Source organism: Lissotriton helveticus, chromosome 6 (genome assembly GCF_964261635.1).
Source record: "Lissotriton helveticus chromosome 6, aLisHel1.1, whole genome shotgun sequence".
Lineage (NCBI taxonomy): Eukaryota > Metazoa > Chordata > Amphibia > Caudata > Salamandridae > Lissotriton > Lissotriton helveticus.
Genome location: NC_136067.1, coordinates 1,221,922,149 through 1,221,940,166, shown reverse-complemented (window position 1 = coordinate 1,221,940,166; position 18,018 = coordinate 1,221,922,149). Strand labels below are relative to the sequence as shown.

Sequence of the window (18,018 nt, the reverse complement as noted above, 5' to 3'; positions counted from 1 at the left end):
TGCTCTGTGTAATGCAATACACAGAGCATACACACAAAGCCAGAATTTGGCCGCAGCTGCATTTATGTTATGTCTAGGAACGTGCGAAGATCAGACCTCACAACAACCACTGTGTTGTTGAGATATCCTTGAAGGCTTCAGCACTCACTGTACAGACACAGCTCACCAAGCAAAGCTGATATCAGAGCAACAACATATTATTCTCGTGTGAAACACAACATTCTACTAGGCTCAAAGCTAAAGTAACAATTATGTGTCGTGTGCAGAAGCAGCAGAAAGGTAAAATGGCGTTTAAACTCCTAATAAGCTCATGCTAACTTAACACAGCGTGTAGGCAAAACATATCTATATGACACTTTGTAACGCCGAGATATCGGATATCTCTATATCGGATCATGCACATGTCCAGTTCTCCCTCCAATCCCCTGATTCGCTTAGGGAATCTTTACCTCGGTCGAGACTACCCCCTCAGGTCCTCCGGTACCCTGTTGATGTGGCGGACCACCAGAAAGAGATTGAGGCCTTCTTTCTAGACAATACCCTCTCTGATACCCCAAGGATATTCAGTGGGATGCATTCAAAGCTACCATTCGAGGGGCTATCATGTCCATCTCGATTGCCAGGACTTATGAGGCACGCTTGGTGGAGTCCGTCCTCTCTCAGGATATTAAGGACTTAGAACGTAAACATCACACTCACCCCTCTCTCCGCAATAAGCGTATTCTTGCTGAACTTTGCAGCCAATTGCGTCTACATTCCACCAAGAAAGCTGAACGACTCTTACTTACTCTCAAACAGAAATTCTATGCAGGGGGAGACAGAGTTGGGATGTGCTTGGCGCAATGTCTTTGGACCCAGACTGTGCGGGCTCACATTGCTAAACTTAAGCACTGAGATGGCACTTGGGCCATTTAGGAAGCAGACAAAAGCCTTGAGTTAGAAACTTTCTATAGACACCTTTACGTAGATGAACCGTGTTCACCTGATGCCGTTTCTGATTTTCTCGACTCTTGACCCTGGGAACTAATCGACCCTTACTTTGCGAAACTACTTGATGGCCCTATCACGCATGAAGAGATATCCAGGGCCTTGAAACAACTCCCAGGTGGGGTTTATCTGTCACCGTCAGGGAGCAGACAATATCCGCCAGTTTGCCCACTTGGTGGAGAAGGTGCGATTCAGAAATATCCCCTCTCGTCTCGTTCCCTAGACGCGGAGAAAGCATTTGACCCCTTGAATTGGGGCTTTCTCAGGGCAGTTCTCCGCAAAGTGGGTTTGGGTCCTGGGTTGATCTCTAAACTGATGGCTCCCTATGCGAAGCCAACTACTCACATTCGTTTAACGGACGTTACACTGCCTCTATCCCCATTCATCGTGCTACCAGGCAGGGGTGCCCGCTATCTCCGCTTTTATTCGCTCTTGTAGTGGAACCCCTCGCTATTGCTCTACGTCAGGATCTAGTTATAGGGGGTCACTATAAACAGTCTAGGATAGTGTGATAACACATTGAATCTCACTTGTATTACCATCCGGACTTTGGTGGACTTTCATGTGCTGTAGCATTAATTTTCCCAAACTGGGCAACATCTTTGGGTCTGCTTCCATGCTGTAATTCACACTGCTCCACTTGAATTTACAGTAGAGCTGTTGTACCTTTTGCTGGATCCCCTACTCATGTTAACACAATATTTATTATTAGTGGAAGCCCTTCTAACTTTCATTCGGTATAATCAATGGTGTCATATTGTGGCGCGGTGTAAGGAAGGGACCGGAGACCAAATGGTATTATACAAGGTTTTATTTTTATCAAGTATCTCTTGTGGTGAGTGGGGAATAACCGGCTCGGCTCAATTGCGGTGATTCTGTGTTGAAGGGCTCCCGGGGTTGGTCTTTTTCCTGCTGGGTTGTTCTTGCTCCGACAAATTTCCTTCTGGTGATGTTCCTCCTCTCCTGTGGAATATGTGTGAAAAAGAAACTATACGGTTGTCAGGACTTCTATTATTGTTCACACAAATGCCCAGAGAGCCGGGGGGTGCAGGGGTCACCGCTGCTCGTGGGTCAAACACAGTACTTTCCTCTCATGTCTATGAGGAAGGTATGGCGAGGGTTGCTTGTGATAGGGGAGGAGCGGGAAATAGGGTCAGGGAGGACTATTTACAAACTTCGGTATGAAAACGGGAGCTTGGTTGCAGGATATCTTTACTTAGACGAGATACCCCACCTCCCTACCCTTTCCGACACCCTCTGCTGTACCTGGCTTAGCCACGCTCCTCCGGGAGCGTGGCTCAGCAGTGCCCGATATTGTTGGCCTCCTGGCTCTGCAACACCTTCAGCTGCTGCGGGTTGTCCCTCAGGTCGGTCTTCTGTTCTTCGCTGTTCGGGAACCCCTCTTGTCGCTTCTCGTACTCCTCCTTTTGTCTCTCGGTAATTTTTGGTGACGTCACACGCCGTACACGGTGTTTCCTGGATTTTAGCCAGTGCGGTTGTGTACGCGTCAAATGGGGGCGGGCCCTCCCCACAGGTATATGCCTAGTTAAAGGAACCTTCGGTTTCTTCCTCTTCTGGTGTAATCCATAATGGGCAGTTCTCGTCTCTCCATTCATTCTGTGGGGAAGGAACAGAAGATGACAACGGAGTAGGTACAGCCCACCATTATTTATCCATGCTATTTTGGGGGGTCGGCTTCTCCTCCTGGCTACACATATAAATTCAAAGAGAAAATGATATGCTTGAAGACTATGCAGTGAGACAATATCAACATGAATTGCTAATATTATGGTAGGCTCAGTCTGAACTTTATTTCTTTCTATTAAATGTACTCTGCAGGTAACAAATTCCAATTTAAGCTGGGCGTATTTTTTGTTTCATTGACATATTTATATATGATGGTGTGATTGCATCAGTTTCCCTAAGGCCTTCTTTACAAGTGGCCCAGGAAATAAGACCATGGGGTTGAGAAAATCTGGTATAATATGAGTTGGATGCTGAAGTGAGGCATTGCTAGGGGAATCCAGAATGTTTGGTCCAATTCGTCTGGCAATTCCTCATTTTATCTTTTTATCTTATGGGCGCCGCAATTCGGAGGATACCTTTGAATCGTTCTTCATCCATAGCAAAGTACCAGAGTTCTTATTAAAAAAGGACCGCTTCGCAAGACCTATATATCAACTTGACACATATATACTTCACCAGGATACAAGATTCAAATTATTAAAAAGTCGCCGATAAGATGTTTTACACCCACGGAGAATGAATATCAAATAGGAAGTGTAATCTTATAGAGAGGCATTTTTTAGAGGATATAAATGGATACCCAGAACGTTGATTCTAGATCTGAATATCAATACGCTATTCATGTGACTCTCTTCTACTAAATATAAACAGCTTTCAAACAGAAATTGTACAGAATTTCCTGAGGAAGGCAATGCCGAAACGCGTTGATTTGGAAATATTTGGTTCTATATATAATCATGTCTAATTGCTAGCTCTGTATATAGTATCTCATCACGGGTGTTGAATAGAAAGTTTCACGTAAAATTGTACAAAGATTATCATGTTGAATGACAGTATCAATGAATTTATTGCTCAAACAAAACTAGATGTACACTTTTTCATTGTTTTGGAGAAATAAATAATTAGAAAAAATATTGACTCTATATCTACAACAAATAAATGAATAAAAAATGTATACTTTAAAGATGAAACACTGTTAGGTGGATTATTAAATAAGGGTCAGCTGTCAGCTTTGTGATAATAATATGCACATAACCCGGTGCTTAGATTGTCTTTTCTAAAAACAATTCCTCATTTTAGGCCAGACTTTCATCCTACTGTTCTTCAAATGGGGTTAGTAAATGTGACCTATGTGCTCTAACTAGGAATGTAAGAGGATACAGTGACTCATAATCCTAGATATGCCATCAACATCAGTTTTGTCTAGCCAGTAATTATTGTGTTTGTGCAGAGTGGCAATGAGGCCTTTAGCATAGATCCCGATGCTGTTTATGTGTTGATAATTTGGAGGCCATGCATACAGTAGGGTAAATTTCAGAAAATCGATTTCCTCTGTGCTGCAGAAAGTAATTCTTACAATATGAACATTCCCCCATTCAGCTTTCTCTGCCCCGGTCATCTTTACATGAAACACTAAGTTTGCTGGCATTAGGCACAAGCGTCTGCCTAAATACATCCTTCTGTATGTCTTCAACAAGATCATTACTTTCTAAGAGCCCATAAAACAACCAGTCAGAAATAGGAAATTCTCACAACCACCAACTTTTTTCAGAATATCAAAGAGAAGAAGTTTCTGGTAGGCTTGTAGACATTAGTAATAGATAGTTTGTTATTTTCAACTGGATTCACCGTACCTCAAAACTATTTTCTGATCAGGAATGAAATAAGTCTTCTTCACCAACAACTCCGAGAGAAAGAGCTTTTGGCAGAACAGGATCGGTTGTTGAGAAGCAAAATGATGGATGACTGTGCACAGATGACCAAAGAAAACGCCACTCTGCACTCTCGTCTTCTAGAGATGAACAAGCAGGTGAACATAGTAAGTGCACAAAGAAATTGTTAACCTTGCTCATAATCAGACTTTTTTCAGGTTTCTGGATGTTTAAACTCTAACTTCACTATCCTGATCCAATTTGGAAATCATAACTATCATTACATACTACAAAGGTATTGTAATGTTACTGCTGTTCTTAAATTTGTAGTCATTACATTGTGCCTGTTACACCTGGAGTCATTCTACCTCAAATCCATTTTTGCTACATTGACTAGATTTAAATCACCTTCCCTTAACACAGTATATGCAAATATAAACACACACACACACACACACACCCACACACACACACACACACCCCGAGCATTTGTTTGCACTGATAGATTTTGTAGAAGAATAGTCATTCCAATATCTGCCAGGGTTTCTTTTGCACTAGCACTTTATTGCATCAACTCTGAGAATGCAAATGGTTCCTCAGTCCTTCTATTTATCGAATGTTGCTAAGGAAATAGGACAGTGTCACAGTGAAACAAGAGCCTCGAGTTTGGAATTTGTAAATAATTTGGGACAATGTTGTTTTAATTGTTAACACATTAGAAAATTAGATTTTAATTCAATTTGGAATGATATGTTTAATTTCTAAGTGCAGACTGTATTGGGGATGCACTGCTATCCATGTTCACGTCCTTTTAGCAACTGAAACTTTGTTCTAAGTCTGTCTTCTATATCCATACTGAATTACGAACCATGTGACTGTGTAACTCTGCTTTTTAATGGCGCAGGAAAGTGGCGATTGTAGTGTGAGCAAGGCAGGAAGTGCAGAAACACGTTACTGAGTATATTCGAATATACCTAAGACCTAATTGTTGATCCTACCTCCATGTCGGTGTCCGTTTCTTCAACCAGTGAATTGGAAGTGGAGTATATAGGTGTGTATATATATATATATATATACACACACACACAGACACACACACACACGCACACACACACACACCCTCCTTCACGGCATTCATTTAGGAAAGTACCAACGCAGCGGCACTGCAAAATCTCGCAAACCAGTGGTAATCATTACATTTTTATTTCATCTGCTCTTTCCTCTTATCTTTTTTTGAGTGCGAACTGCAACATTTTTCACGAAGCACCAAATAAATCAAAATAAAACGACTGACCCGTTTTGGCTGACGCCTTCCACTGGGAATATATATATTAAATGAAAAAAAACAAAGGTTAAAGTAACATTATAGTTAGGTGCGACTAAAGGATCTGTTATTTTTTTCAAACCTTAGTAATTCACTGAAAAAAACAAAGGTTAATGTAATGTTATAGTTAGGTAAAGTTGCCAGTGACAACATAATCTAAATAAACCGCAGAATTTCACCAGTTATACTTAGCAGGGCTAACTATAACTTGCGCCCCGGCCATGCACTGCTTATGACTTCACATATGACATCACTCATGACATATTCTATGATATTATTTATAACAACACTGATGAAATCTCAAATTAAATCATTTATGCCATCACAATGACATAATCCAAGCTTTGTTTTCATGGCGAGGGCGCAAGTTCTAGTTATTTTAGGGCACAAGTTATATTTTTTTGATTCACTTCAGTTGTTTTGCTTGTGTAAAACGATATGTTTTAATTGACATTTTTACCTAACTTTAACATGCCTTTAACCTTTTTTTTCAGTGAATTTCTAAGCTTTATTAATGCAAAGTAAGATATTATTACCATTCCTTACTATAATGTTTACACCTTTTTTTAATGAATTTCTAGTTTTTTTTTAACACAGAGTAATATTTTTTTTACCATATATAACACCATCCTGCACTCAGTGGATCGGTTGTCTTTCTCATGGATAATCAGCCAGTCTTTCTTTGCTTTTTGATATATTGTCCTAAGTGTCAGTCCCCATTCTTACATCGTTCTAATAGGAAATTCAGTTTGTGCCAATACTGATTCTGAATCAGAAAAACACTTCCATATCTATTACAGATGGCCATAACCTCACTTCTACTAAAAAGTAGTCAATCCTGCTCTCATACCCAGAAGTAGTATATGTCATTTTAGCTGTAGACACTCAGATGGTGTACAATCGTTTGCAGCTCTTAAATAAAAGTTAAGTGTTAAGGCCAATACCTGACCAGCTTTTGGGGACCATAGTACATGTGTCAAATCCAGCTGGGGAATAACCCCACCCTGCTATCATATCTGCCATCAGTTTAGAATATATATCAATCTGGGGTTCAAATGTTGAATTAAAATCTCCTGCCACCAAAAGGATGCCCCTCCTGGTGCATTCCAAAATTGCCACTATAAGAGAGTCACAAACCACTGAGTCGACTGATCTCGGGCTTACTCTGTTACAGACATAAAAAATATTTAGAACCATACCTGCCAATACATGTAGTGCATCAATACATATTTCCTTAACTTGGCATTACAGGCATGTTTGGACCCAAATCACCAACCCTCCTGATAGTCCACCCCTTCCACTCCGAGTTGCATTTACATTTGGAGACATAACCCCATATTTATGGATGGAGGACAAAGACCAAGTCTCTTGAAAGAGACACATATCAGTAGGATCAATAAAGTTGCCCAGTCCAAATCAGGGAGCAGTTTTGAGATTCCAGCTACATTCCAAAGCAAAATCTTCAATAGAGGTTAATTTGACTGGGTATACAAGGTGACATCACTGACCACTGGCTTGACATTCAGAGGAAGGAGGCCTGAAACAGCCTGCTCATGAGAAAAGAGGGGGTGTCCATCTGTCCCAAGGCAGGTAACATGGGTATTAACTGGCATCTTCCCGTCTGTAATAAACTGCCTCATTAGCTGTGGATGGTTGAGAGCTTTGTTTTGACAAAGGAGAACAGGAGGGGCTACCATGTCTACTCCATCATGAACAACAGCAAGTGTACCTAGTCTAGGAAACGATCCATTTGTCTTGTAGATAACAACCCCTTTGGCTTGGGGTAGATCTCCTGCAGCACAGCTGGCACCCATTTCCTGGTTCTGGTACTTTATAACAATTCTAGTTTTAGCTTGGGAAAATAGTTTTAGCATGTATTGCCATAAGACCATCAACAATGCGCCTGTGGGAGAAGTAAACCTTAACTCTCTCATTTTCTCCTTGGGGGCTGGACAATCTTTCAATACCCACAGAAGGAGAATGATGAACAACCCGGAACCAGTGTATAACCTTATTTTTAGGTGACTCATTTATTTTGAAGGTTTTATATAGCGCAAACATGACCCTAGCGGGTATCAGAGCGCTTAACAAGTAAGATAGTTAAACAAAGGAAAAAATGTACAAAAGAAACATAGTATTTCCAGATAAAGACTTATGTTACAGCTGGTGGTTCTAAGGGTCCGAAATAATGTTCAAGAGAATTTTGTCATGAGAAGAGATTTAATTTCTTTTAAGGAGGCAGTTGATGTGTTGAGTCTGGTTTCTGGGGGTAGTGCATTCCAAATCCTTGGAGCAATTCCAGAGAAGGCGTGATTATATGTTTTCTTCTTGGCAAATATTTCATGATCTTCTTTGACACCAAGGGGCAAACTGGGAACTGATGTAAGAAAAATTTGTGACTGTGAATTCCCCTGTTGGTTGGATATATGTAGGTGTACTTATATAGCGCAAACCTGCGATATAACATCCATTACTCACCACTCCCCCCCATGACGGGGCAGTTGAGAGTTGTCAGTGGAGGGGTGCCATGGGGTCTGGGACCTTTGCCCCCATCCTATCCCAACTCCTGGCACCCTCCTGGTAGGATCAAACCCCCTGGGATCATACTGGGCTTCCCCATGGTGAAAGCTAAACCTAGGATTGAAAGGTGTGATAGAGTGTGGAATATAGCGGCAGTTTACTTAGACAGCAGCTTAGAATATGACTTGAAATGGGGGACCCCCTGATTATTAGTTATATTTAAGTCCAACCTTTCTTGCACAGATTCACCAGGGACAATGACACTATTCTTCTTAGTATCCGTCTCCTCAAAACTCACCACTACCTTCATGAGAGAGGCTATGTGATCCCTTTCTTCCCATATGACACCCATCAAACTAAGGAGCATAAGGTAACATTCCTGGGTGGGAGTTTTAAAAGCATCACTATAGGACCCCATCATTTACATCAACATCAGGACAAAGAATGAGAACCTATTTTGGCACTCAATTACTGCCTTATTGGCATCTGCCAAAGGAGTTACAGACTCACGTAGCACTACTGGATCAAAGTGCATTTCCTCAGACGATGATCCATTTCCCCTCTTGGCTTTGTGAAACTTTTTAGGAATGTGCTTAGAGGCCACCGCTGGGGGTGACATGCCACTTGAGGATGACTTGCAACAGCCACACACTCAGTGATGACATCTTCAATGCGGTCCAATGCACAGTTCACAGCAGCGATGGCAGAGGCTTCTTTTTAGCTATTAAGAATAGAGACGCCCCTTCCTCAGCTTTCCTTTTTTCCATTGTGGTGTTACGATAGTGTATTTACCAGAGGTTCTACCGTGGCATCTCAGTTTTTATTAACCTTAACAAACTCTCAATATAGACCCTCACAGACTGGATTCAAGGGAGGTGTCCCAGCCTCGCAACCGGGTGGTGTTACGATAGCGTATTTACCAGAGGTTCTACCGTGGCATCTCAGTTTTATTAACCTTAACAAACGCTCAATATAGACCCTCACAGACTGGATTCAAGGGAGGTGGCCCAGCCTCGCAGGCGCAACCGGGTGGCAGCGCCCCACGCCACAACTTACCACAACTGATCCCTGATGAACATATATCTTATAACAGAGCTAGGGGATGACTAGGACACAAGATAAAAACCAGGGTGAAGGGCAAAGAACAAAATTGTGCACCAGGAGCAGGACCGATGCTAATGAACCTATCCAACACTCACGTTCAGAAAAAAATGACTTGACCAGCATCGTTTGGCAAGTACATTAAGCCCATAAAGTCTACAGTATGACACAGCACATGGCACATCATACAGCAGCCATGTCCACTTACCTCTCACTGATCTTGCAGCTGCAGCCTCCATCCACACAGATGACCAATGAAGGCAATCAGTAGTCCGCAGGCCTCAGACGGCAGACTGTAGAGGATGGCAGGAGCCGAGAGCTAAGAGCAGCTGAGTTGGCTGAGAGTGGCTGACAGAGGCTGCACCTGCAACTATATCTGCATCTGCACAGGTTGCGGCTAGTGCCTGGTGGCTTTGGTTGTGACTGGTACAAACTGCTAAAGTCCAGAGAAAAGTTCAAAATACCAAAAGAGTTGTAGAACTGATGTTCATACCCAGTCACGGCCCTGGACCGGTGGCAAAATAGCATAGATGGCATTATGACGCGATGATTATGGCAGGTCAGTCTCGGTCGGTGACCACAGGGATGTTAATTAGACACATTGAACATGTTAGTCCTCAAGCTTAGGTAAGACAAAAAATATGCCAGGAACCGGTCTGGTGTTAGGAGTCAGAACAGGGCTGAAGAGAGCTGCACAAGGGACTGCCACTTTCGAAACTTTATACCAGCAGGATGTAACCAGTGCCTTCTACACCCTGCCCTGATTGCCCTTCGCACACCCGAGCCCTCACACCTCCACGATAGTACTGAGCACAGTGATAGGGTGGGGGGTACAGTTAAAACACTGGCAGTGGCAACTGACAATTACTCCACATAAACCGATCTTGAAATGTGAGATTAAATGGGCAGCCTCAGTCTCAGTGGTGCAGAGCAGTAAAAAATTGTGGCTCGGCAGCCATCAGGCCTGCTTCTTCAAAATCCCAGCGTGTTACGTGTGCACAGTGTGTGAGCGGGGACAAGCTCGGCATCAGGGAGAGAACCCAAAGGCATTATCCTTATTCTCAGGCATTAGTTCAGGACAATAACAGAACTTCCCCTTCAACCTTCTTCCATCAGTGTTTGTAATACTTCACATTCTGGATTAGAGATGTTGTTGTTTTCCAGATCTCTTGGTGCCTGGAATGTTGAATGGTCCTCACTTGTAAGTTATAGGTGTTTTTTCCAATTGCCTTCTCAAAGCTGGTGTCCTTGCACTTGTTTCCTTCAATGCAAATACTTTTGCTAGCTTCTTGTGAATTTCTAGAGATCATTCACTTTGTTTGTGTAATCGAAATGGACCATTGGACAAAGTTTAATCCTTTTTGTAGTATGTTTGTTTCTGTTTCTCTCAATATGTTATCTGATAATTCACCATGATTGATTGTTCATTTTTCCCTTGCGTTCTACCATGTTTGTTTTGTTTTTAAATCTTCCTCTTTATCCTCTTCTAGTCTCCCTTTACCTCTTCCTTGGGTTGCTCTTTTTCCCTTTTCTTGTATTTGCTGGTGTAGGAGACGCATCTTGTCAAAAAATGATAGCTTTGATTCAAGTGCATCACCTTAGTTAGATGTTCTTTCTCTGATTCTCCAATTTCAATGGGACTGTGTTCCTCATATCCATCTTAATGTTCATCTCTCCACCACTGCCTTATTCCTTAAGTTGTTAAAACATGGACCACTCTTGTGAGAACACCTAGATCTTGCTAATGCTTGGTGTGCATGACCAAGTATTCAAGGTTTCTGCTCTTTTTCACCTTCTTCATAATCCTTCTTTGTTCTGTTATAACTGTCATTCCTCAGTTCCTAAAGGTCAAGGCACTGTCTAGATGTGGCCCGTACAAGACACATTTTCAGTTTATGGCTGAGCAGCAGTTCACCTGAAGACTTTGAGTCATGTGGTGGTTAATGTTACAAGGGATTTCTCACCAGTCCCTCATGGTCTGACACAACACATGTTATATTGGAGATTTCGTGACTATAGTAGTTTCCATAGCCTTATTTGAAGTAATCCTGCTGTGTTCTGCAGTGTCAATGGCCTGTTGTTAAATGTAAATGTCCAGTATTTGTAAAGCACAAACAATTACCTGAGGGTATTAAGGCGCTGGGGGCCGTCTGGAAGATTAAGCGAGCTATTGCAAAGAGTTACATGGTGCTGGGCTGATCTGCCGCCGGGGATCGAACAGTGAACACCTGCTTCTTGAGTCAGTCGACCTGGCCGCTGTGCCACACCTTTACCCTATACAGGTATTATCTGTTAAGTCCAGGATAAGACACAATGGTAGTATTTCCAAGCATGTAATCTCCTGCTGAAGTCGCAGCAGCACATAGCACAACCACCAGGCAGGAGGTCCAACTGCTACTCTGCCCTGGCATTCCAATATAAAGGAGAGCCTGCAATGGAATAGATGTTCACTTGTAGTGCTACAAGCACACTCTACCTTACACTTCTTCCCCCTTAACAATAAGGAAAACGAAGAAGAGGTCAATTACAATAAAATAAATTCAAGATTACACAACCTTAATCAAAAAAAAATTCTCCTTCCCAACCTTCCCCTATGACTACCACTTGTGGTTATGCCACTGATTGTAGCGTTACATGTGACTGAAATAGTGCCTTTGGATAAAGCTGAACTACTATCAGATGTATTGACACCCTTAGGTAAAATGGAAGTGCGTACATCTGATGAGGTAGCAGATGTTTCAATCACATTTTCTTTCAGTATCTATTACATACACAGCACATTTCAACTAATCATAACTGATTGCGTTAGATAAACCACACTAGATTACATAAGATTTTTTCTAAAGGCAAAGGAGCTGAAAAATTACTTTAACCCTTTTTTTTTTTAACAAATCTCCCTTAACCTTAAGACTGTACTGCATTCAGAGTTCCACTTTCTTCACACCATGATTCATTATACGTGATCTTATGACATGCTTGTGTTACCCCTATCGTAGTCTTCACTTCTTCAGGCAGCCAATCAATTTTACTAGCTTTGATCATCCCACCATATTGTCCTTAGCCAAGGAGTCCAACATCTAATTAAAGTAAGGAGACTATGACCAGTAGTATCACAAGGCGTGATTTTGTACGCCCATAATATCTATTTGATTTTACTCTCCCAATGCAAATAGTTACTATTCGCCAATTTAATACTACCTTTCATTTCTCTATCAAAGCATTCCACATTGCCATTGGCCTCGAGATGGTAAACTGCTGTTGTTCCGTGTTTAATACCATTTCTACTAATGAACTCTAGAAACACTTCTGATAATATTGCTGATTATTAACTTGTGACGGCCTTCCCTTTAAAAAATTTCTTCCAAACTGACACTACTGCATTGGTATCTGCTTTACCTATGACCTTCACCTCCAGCCATATTCCATTCATTCAAAACTTTCTTTTGGTCGATTTCAACCATAAAAGATACATTTTAAGACACTTTTCATTTAGAGTAGAATTGATGTATGGCTATTAGTTACAGTACAAAACGATAGGGACATTTAAATAAAATGGCAATTATATGATCTGTTCCCAATAAAAACGTATATGCTACAAAAAACCCCATAAAAAACAATAAAAACTAGGCATTTAAATGAGGCAACATTGTTTTGAAATCCATAACATTTAACATATGTCTAATGCTGTTTGCGTGATAGTTTCACTTATGCAGTAACTTGGAACAAGTCATTTCAGAATCACGGTTTCCCGATCAACAACCATAGATCATAGATTGCGAGTGCAGAGTTCTTTAAAAACAATTAATGAATTTTGCATAATCCTTAACTATTATAACGTCAGACCAACTTTAGCCCTTATATAAGGCTCACATTAAATAAGTATCTGCCTACACTGAAAACAATCATTTGTGAAGTATCTGTCTTCAATATGCATTCCCCCTCACTACAGCATCTAGTATTCAAGTTTTTGCAAACTGGCTTAATCCATTTTTTCCTAGGTGTATCATATGTGGGACAGAAAAATAGTATATGTAGATCGTTTGTCCTTATTCTCATTTGGACATAATGCGCACAGTTCGCTACTTTTACCATCATGATTATTGCCCCATCTAGATTTGTTGGCTTTTGTTTGAAGCACCCCATATCTGATTTTCATGAACAAGGATTTCGCTAGTTGAGGATGATTATCGCCCAAAAAAGGTTCAAACTGTGCTACATCTTTAAAAAGAAGGAATCTTGATGTTAATGACCCCGTAGAAAAGCTATGTAGCATGTTATTGTTGATAAAAGCCCAGAAGGTAGACTTTGGCAATTTCTTGCAAGCCGGTGTCAACTGGGATGGTTCGTCCCAGTTGTGGGATAAGCCCAAGTCATCATCCACGATACAACGTGTTTAAGCCATGGGATGTCCCTGCTCTGATCAATTTTCATGATCTCCTCTAGGCCTTCCTTGTAATGTGACAGCTCTGGGGTTGACCTTCCTTACCCAGAATAAGAAGGGTCTTAATAGAGCATGATGGTCGGTGCGTTTGATGTTTAGTTCCATGACAATCAGGATTAAGGGTGTTCTAGTAGGGAGATTTAGTAATTTCCTAAAAAATGATTTGGATGTATGTCATTACATCGCATACTAATACCACGCATGCCATTACAACACGGGTATTACTACGCAATGTCATTGACATCGCATTCCATTACATCGCATACTTTTACCACAGGTATGCCTTTACCACGCATGCCATTACAACGCAAAGGCATGCGTGGTAAAGCTATACTTGTGGTAAAAGTATGCAAGGCAAGTGACAACCCTACCCCTACACCTACACAACACACTACTCCCACCCCAACACTACCCCTAACCCAAAAACACTACCACACTACACTACCCACACTACTCCCACCCCTACACTACCCTAAACCCTAAAACACTACTACGCTACCCACACTACTCCCACCCCTACACTTCCCCAACCCAAAAACACTACCACACTACTACACTATCCACACTACTCCCACCCCTACACTACCCTAAACACTAAAACACTACTACGCTACCCACACTACTCCCACCCCTACACTACCCTAAACCCTAAAACACTACTACGCTACCCACACTACTCCCACCCCTACACTACCCTAAACCCTACAACACTACTACGCTTCCCACACTACTCCCACCGATACACTACCCTAAATCCTAAAACACTACTATGCTACCCACACTACTCCCACCCCTACACTACCCCAACCCAAAAACACTACCACACTACTACACTACCCACACTACTCCCACCCCTACACTACCCTAAACCCTAAAACACTACTACGATACCCACATTACTCCCACCCCTACACTACCCTAAACCCTAAAACACTACTACGCTACCCACACTACTCCCACCCCTACACTACCCCAACCCAAAAACACTACCACACTACTACACTACCCACACTACTCCCACCCCTACACTACCCTAAACCCTAAAACACCACTATCCTACCCACACTACTCCCACCCCTACACTACCCTAAACCCTAAAACACTACTACGCTACCCACACTACTCCCACCCCTACACTACCCCAACCCAAAAACACTACCACACTACTACACTACCCACACTACTCCCACCCCTACACTACCCTAAACCCCAAAACACTACTATGCTACCCACAATACTCCCACCCCTACACTACCCTAAAACCTAAATCACTACACTACATGAACATTACACTACCCTCCCTAATACACTACACTAAACAAACACGACAACACCACAACACACACTAAAACGTTTTTAAAAAAACACTACATTTAAACTACCCTAAACCCTATGAAAGTAACCCCCACCCCATGCACAAACCCCCTTACCTCTCTCCTCTCCAGCGTCGCCGTCGGATCCTGCTTCCCCTTCCTGCTTGCTTCACGTCGTTGTGAGAAAACAGCCTAAATTTCCTCACAACGACGTGGATAGCCACCCCCGCCGCCATTACACATTACATCGCATGCGTTGTAGAAGCACATGCTATGTAATGGTATGCGTCGTTTTACCACGCGTTGTAACATCGCATGCGTTGTAATGCATGCGATGTAAAAGCAACGCGTGGTAAAACCCGCGTTGTAATGGTTGTCCCCCATTGATTTTCTCCCAATTCAAAATTCTTTTTGCAGTGAGGCCCCCATATTTCAGCTCCGTATAGAGAAGCTGATTGAGCTTTGCTTTTAAATACCTCCAGGGCAGGGGACACTGCTTTCGAAATACTGACCCCATGTTTCTTTAATATAGGGAATGAATTTTGAAGCAGAATTATTTTGTTTTTTCCAGTTGTGGCTTCCATGACAATTTAGTATCTAATGTGATGCCTAAATAGTTAAAACTTTGCACGTACTCTAATTTCTGAATATTAAGCTCTAAATTCTTTTTAAAAGATCTATATGGGTTTATTGACATGTATTTAGTTTTGCTGGAATCAATTTCGAGACCTTTCGTAGTACAATATGTATAAAAAGAGTCCATTAGACATTGCAGTCCTTTAGGGGTTGGTGAGATTAAAATGGTATCGTCAGCAAATAAAAGTACTGGCATCGCGTCACCCCACAACTTAGGAGCATCATTTAGGCAGCCATTCAAATAGCTAGGGATGTCGTTTACATACAGTGAGAACAGGGTGGGCGCCAGTACATACCCCTGGCACACACCCCTTCTCACCGGTATTACCTTGGTGAGTTCACCCCTCGGGCCCCATCTTACTTTAGCAAAATTATCATCACGGAGCCTAATTATTTGTACAAGTAGCTCACCTGGCACCCCTTGACGCCTCAATGAATCCCACAATAGGTTTCGGGGTACGAGGTCGAAAGCTTCCTTTAGATCTACAAAAGCAATGTACAAATGACCCTTTCTTAAGTTTATGTATTTCCAGCATAGACATGTAAATCTAAAAACTTGATCAATCATACTGGTTTTGATTCTGAATCCTGCCTAATATTTTGAAAATACCTTATCCTCTTTAATCTACTTATTTAGTCTATTTAAAATATGCCTAGCAAATTTTGTTTGTAAAATGTCTATTAAACTAATGGGGCAATAATTTGCTCGGATGTATGACGTTACAACGCAGGCTATTACAACGCCTGCCTTTACAACTCGGTTTTTACATCGCATACCATTACAACGCATAGCGCTTTTGGGTGCTGGATAGTGAATAGTTTAATTTACTATTCCAACTCCAGTCCCCATGGACACTAGGGAAGGTTATTGGATAGTAAATTAACCTATTCCCTATCCTAGAGCGCCCCCCAGAGCAATGCGTTGTAATAGTTTGCGTTGTAATGACCGTGTTGTAATGGTAGTGCGTTGTAAAAGTTTCGTTGTAAGTGATGTTTACCAATTTGCTCGATCATATCGGTTGCCCTTTTTAAAAATTTTAAACATTTCTTCCCCTTTCCATGTTTCGGGTTTCGCTGTGCCTGAGACTATTGCGTTACAAAAATAATTTATGTATGGTCCCCAAACACTAATGTCATGTTTCAGTAGATATCCTGGGATTTTGTCAGGTCCAGGAGCTTTCCCCTGTTTGACTGTCTCAATTGCCGATATTGTTTCCTTCAAGCTGAAATGTAAGTTGGCAACCTTTGAGGTAAGTGCCAAATCTGCAGTAATAACTAATTGCTTGCATTGGATGTCTGAGTAGAGGAGGGAAGAGTGATCGATCCAGGTATGGGCATCCAGAAAGAGGTCCTTAGTGACACTTCCTGCTTTCGCTATCAATCTCCAAAAACCTGACGGGTCCTTAAACTTGGCTGCACTAATTAGGTCTGTCCAGGTGTCGTCATCCCATGTTTTTTTGCTTTTGCAAGGGTTCTCTTGTGTTTAATCCTTTTTTCCCTTATTGCTATTACATTGTTGTTTTTGATTGCCTAGATGAGTTCTGCTTTTGCTACCTGGCAATCTTTATTATACCAGGGGTTTACAGCCTCATTCCGGTCTTTACTTCCTGCGTTGCTCTCCTTAGGTATATTGCTTACTACCGAGTTAGAGCATCTACAAGTATATTATGTAGATCTAACGTTGGAATTTCATCAACTGGTAAGTGTATAAAATATATAATAGTATCTGTAAAAATATTATAGATACTTGTCATAGACTGGCTATTCCCTAGAATTGGAGACAAGTTTACGGCTTGATGGTTGTTGCTTAGTATGATGTCATCCTCAGTGATACTATTGTCTCTGCTACCCAAAGGAGTGGAAGGGAAGGGTTGGGGCTCTAAAGTCAACTGTAGGGGACGAGGGCCACTCTCAGTTCTGGGATCTATTTTTAAGTCAAGAACATATGGCCAGAATTCTAGTGACACCAGTATATAATCTATATTGCTCCGGGAGCTGCCTCTACAGAATATATGTGCATTTGGTCTGTCGGAGGGCAGGCGACCATTACATGCTCTTAATCCATGACCCGTAGTGAGCTTCATAATTTGCGCAACTACTACAGTGCACCGCACTTCCCTGTTGCTTTCTATGGCAGGAATATTACTTGCCATGTCTTCCCCCTCAAAAAGGTTGTCGAAACCCACCACCGGTTCATAATTACAATTAAGGTCCCCACCAACAATTACCCTCGTCTTTGGCCCTAATGTGCTTAGGAAGGAATCAAGCTGTTCTATTACTAATGATTCTTTAGTAGCA

The 18,018-nt window shown here is 41.8% G+C and overlaps 1 protein-coding gene across 1 annotated transcript in view; it reads left to right on the top strand.

The window, feature by feature from the left end:
- LOC144763373 (uncharacterized) overlaps nt 1–18,018 on the top strand; it is an 851,355-nt gene that overhangs the window by 389,318 nt on the left and 444,019 nt on the right. Inside the window, exon 6 of the mRNA XM_078648937.1 lies at nt 4,390–4,552. Coding sequence (XP_078505063.1) covers nt 4,390–4,552 — 163 coding nt within the window. The remainder of the gene's footprint in view (nt 1–4,389; nt 4,553–18,018) is intronic.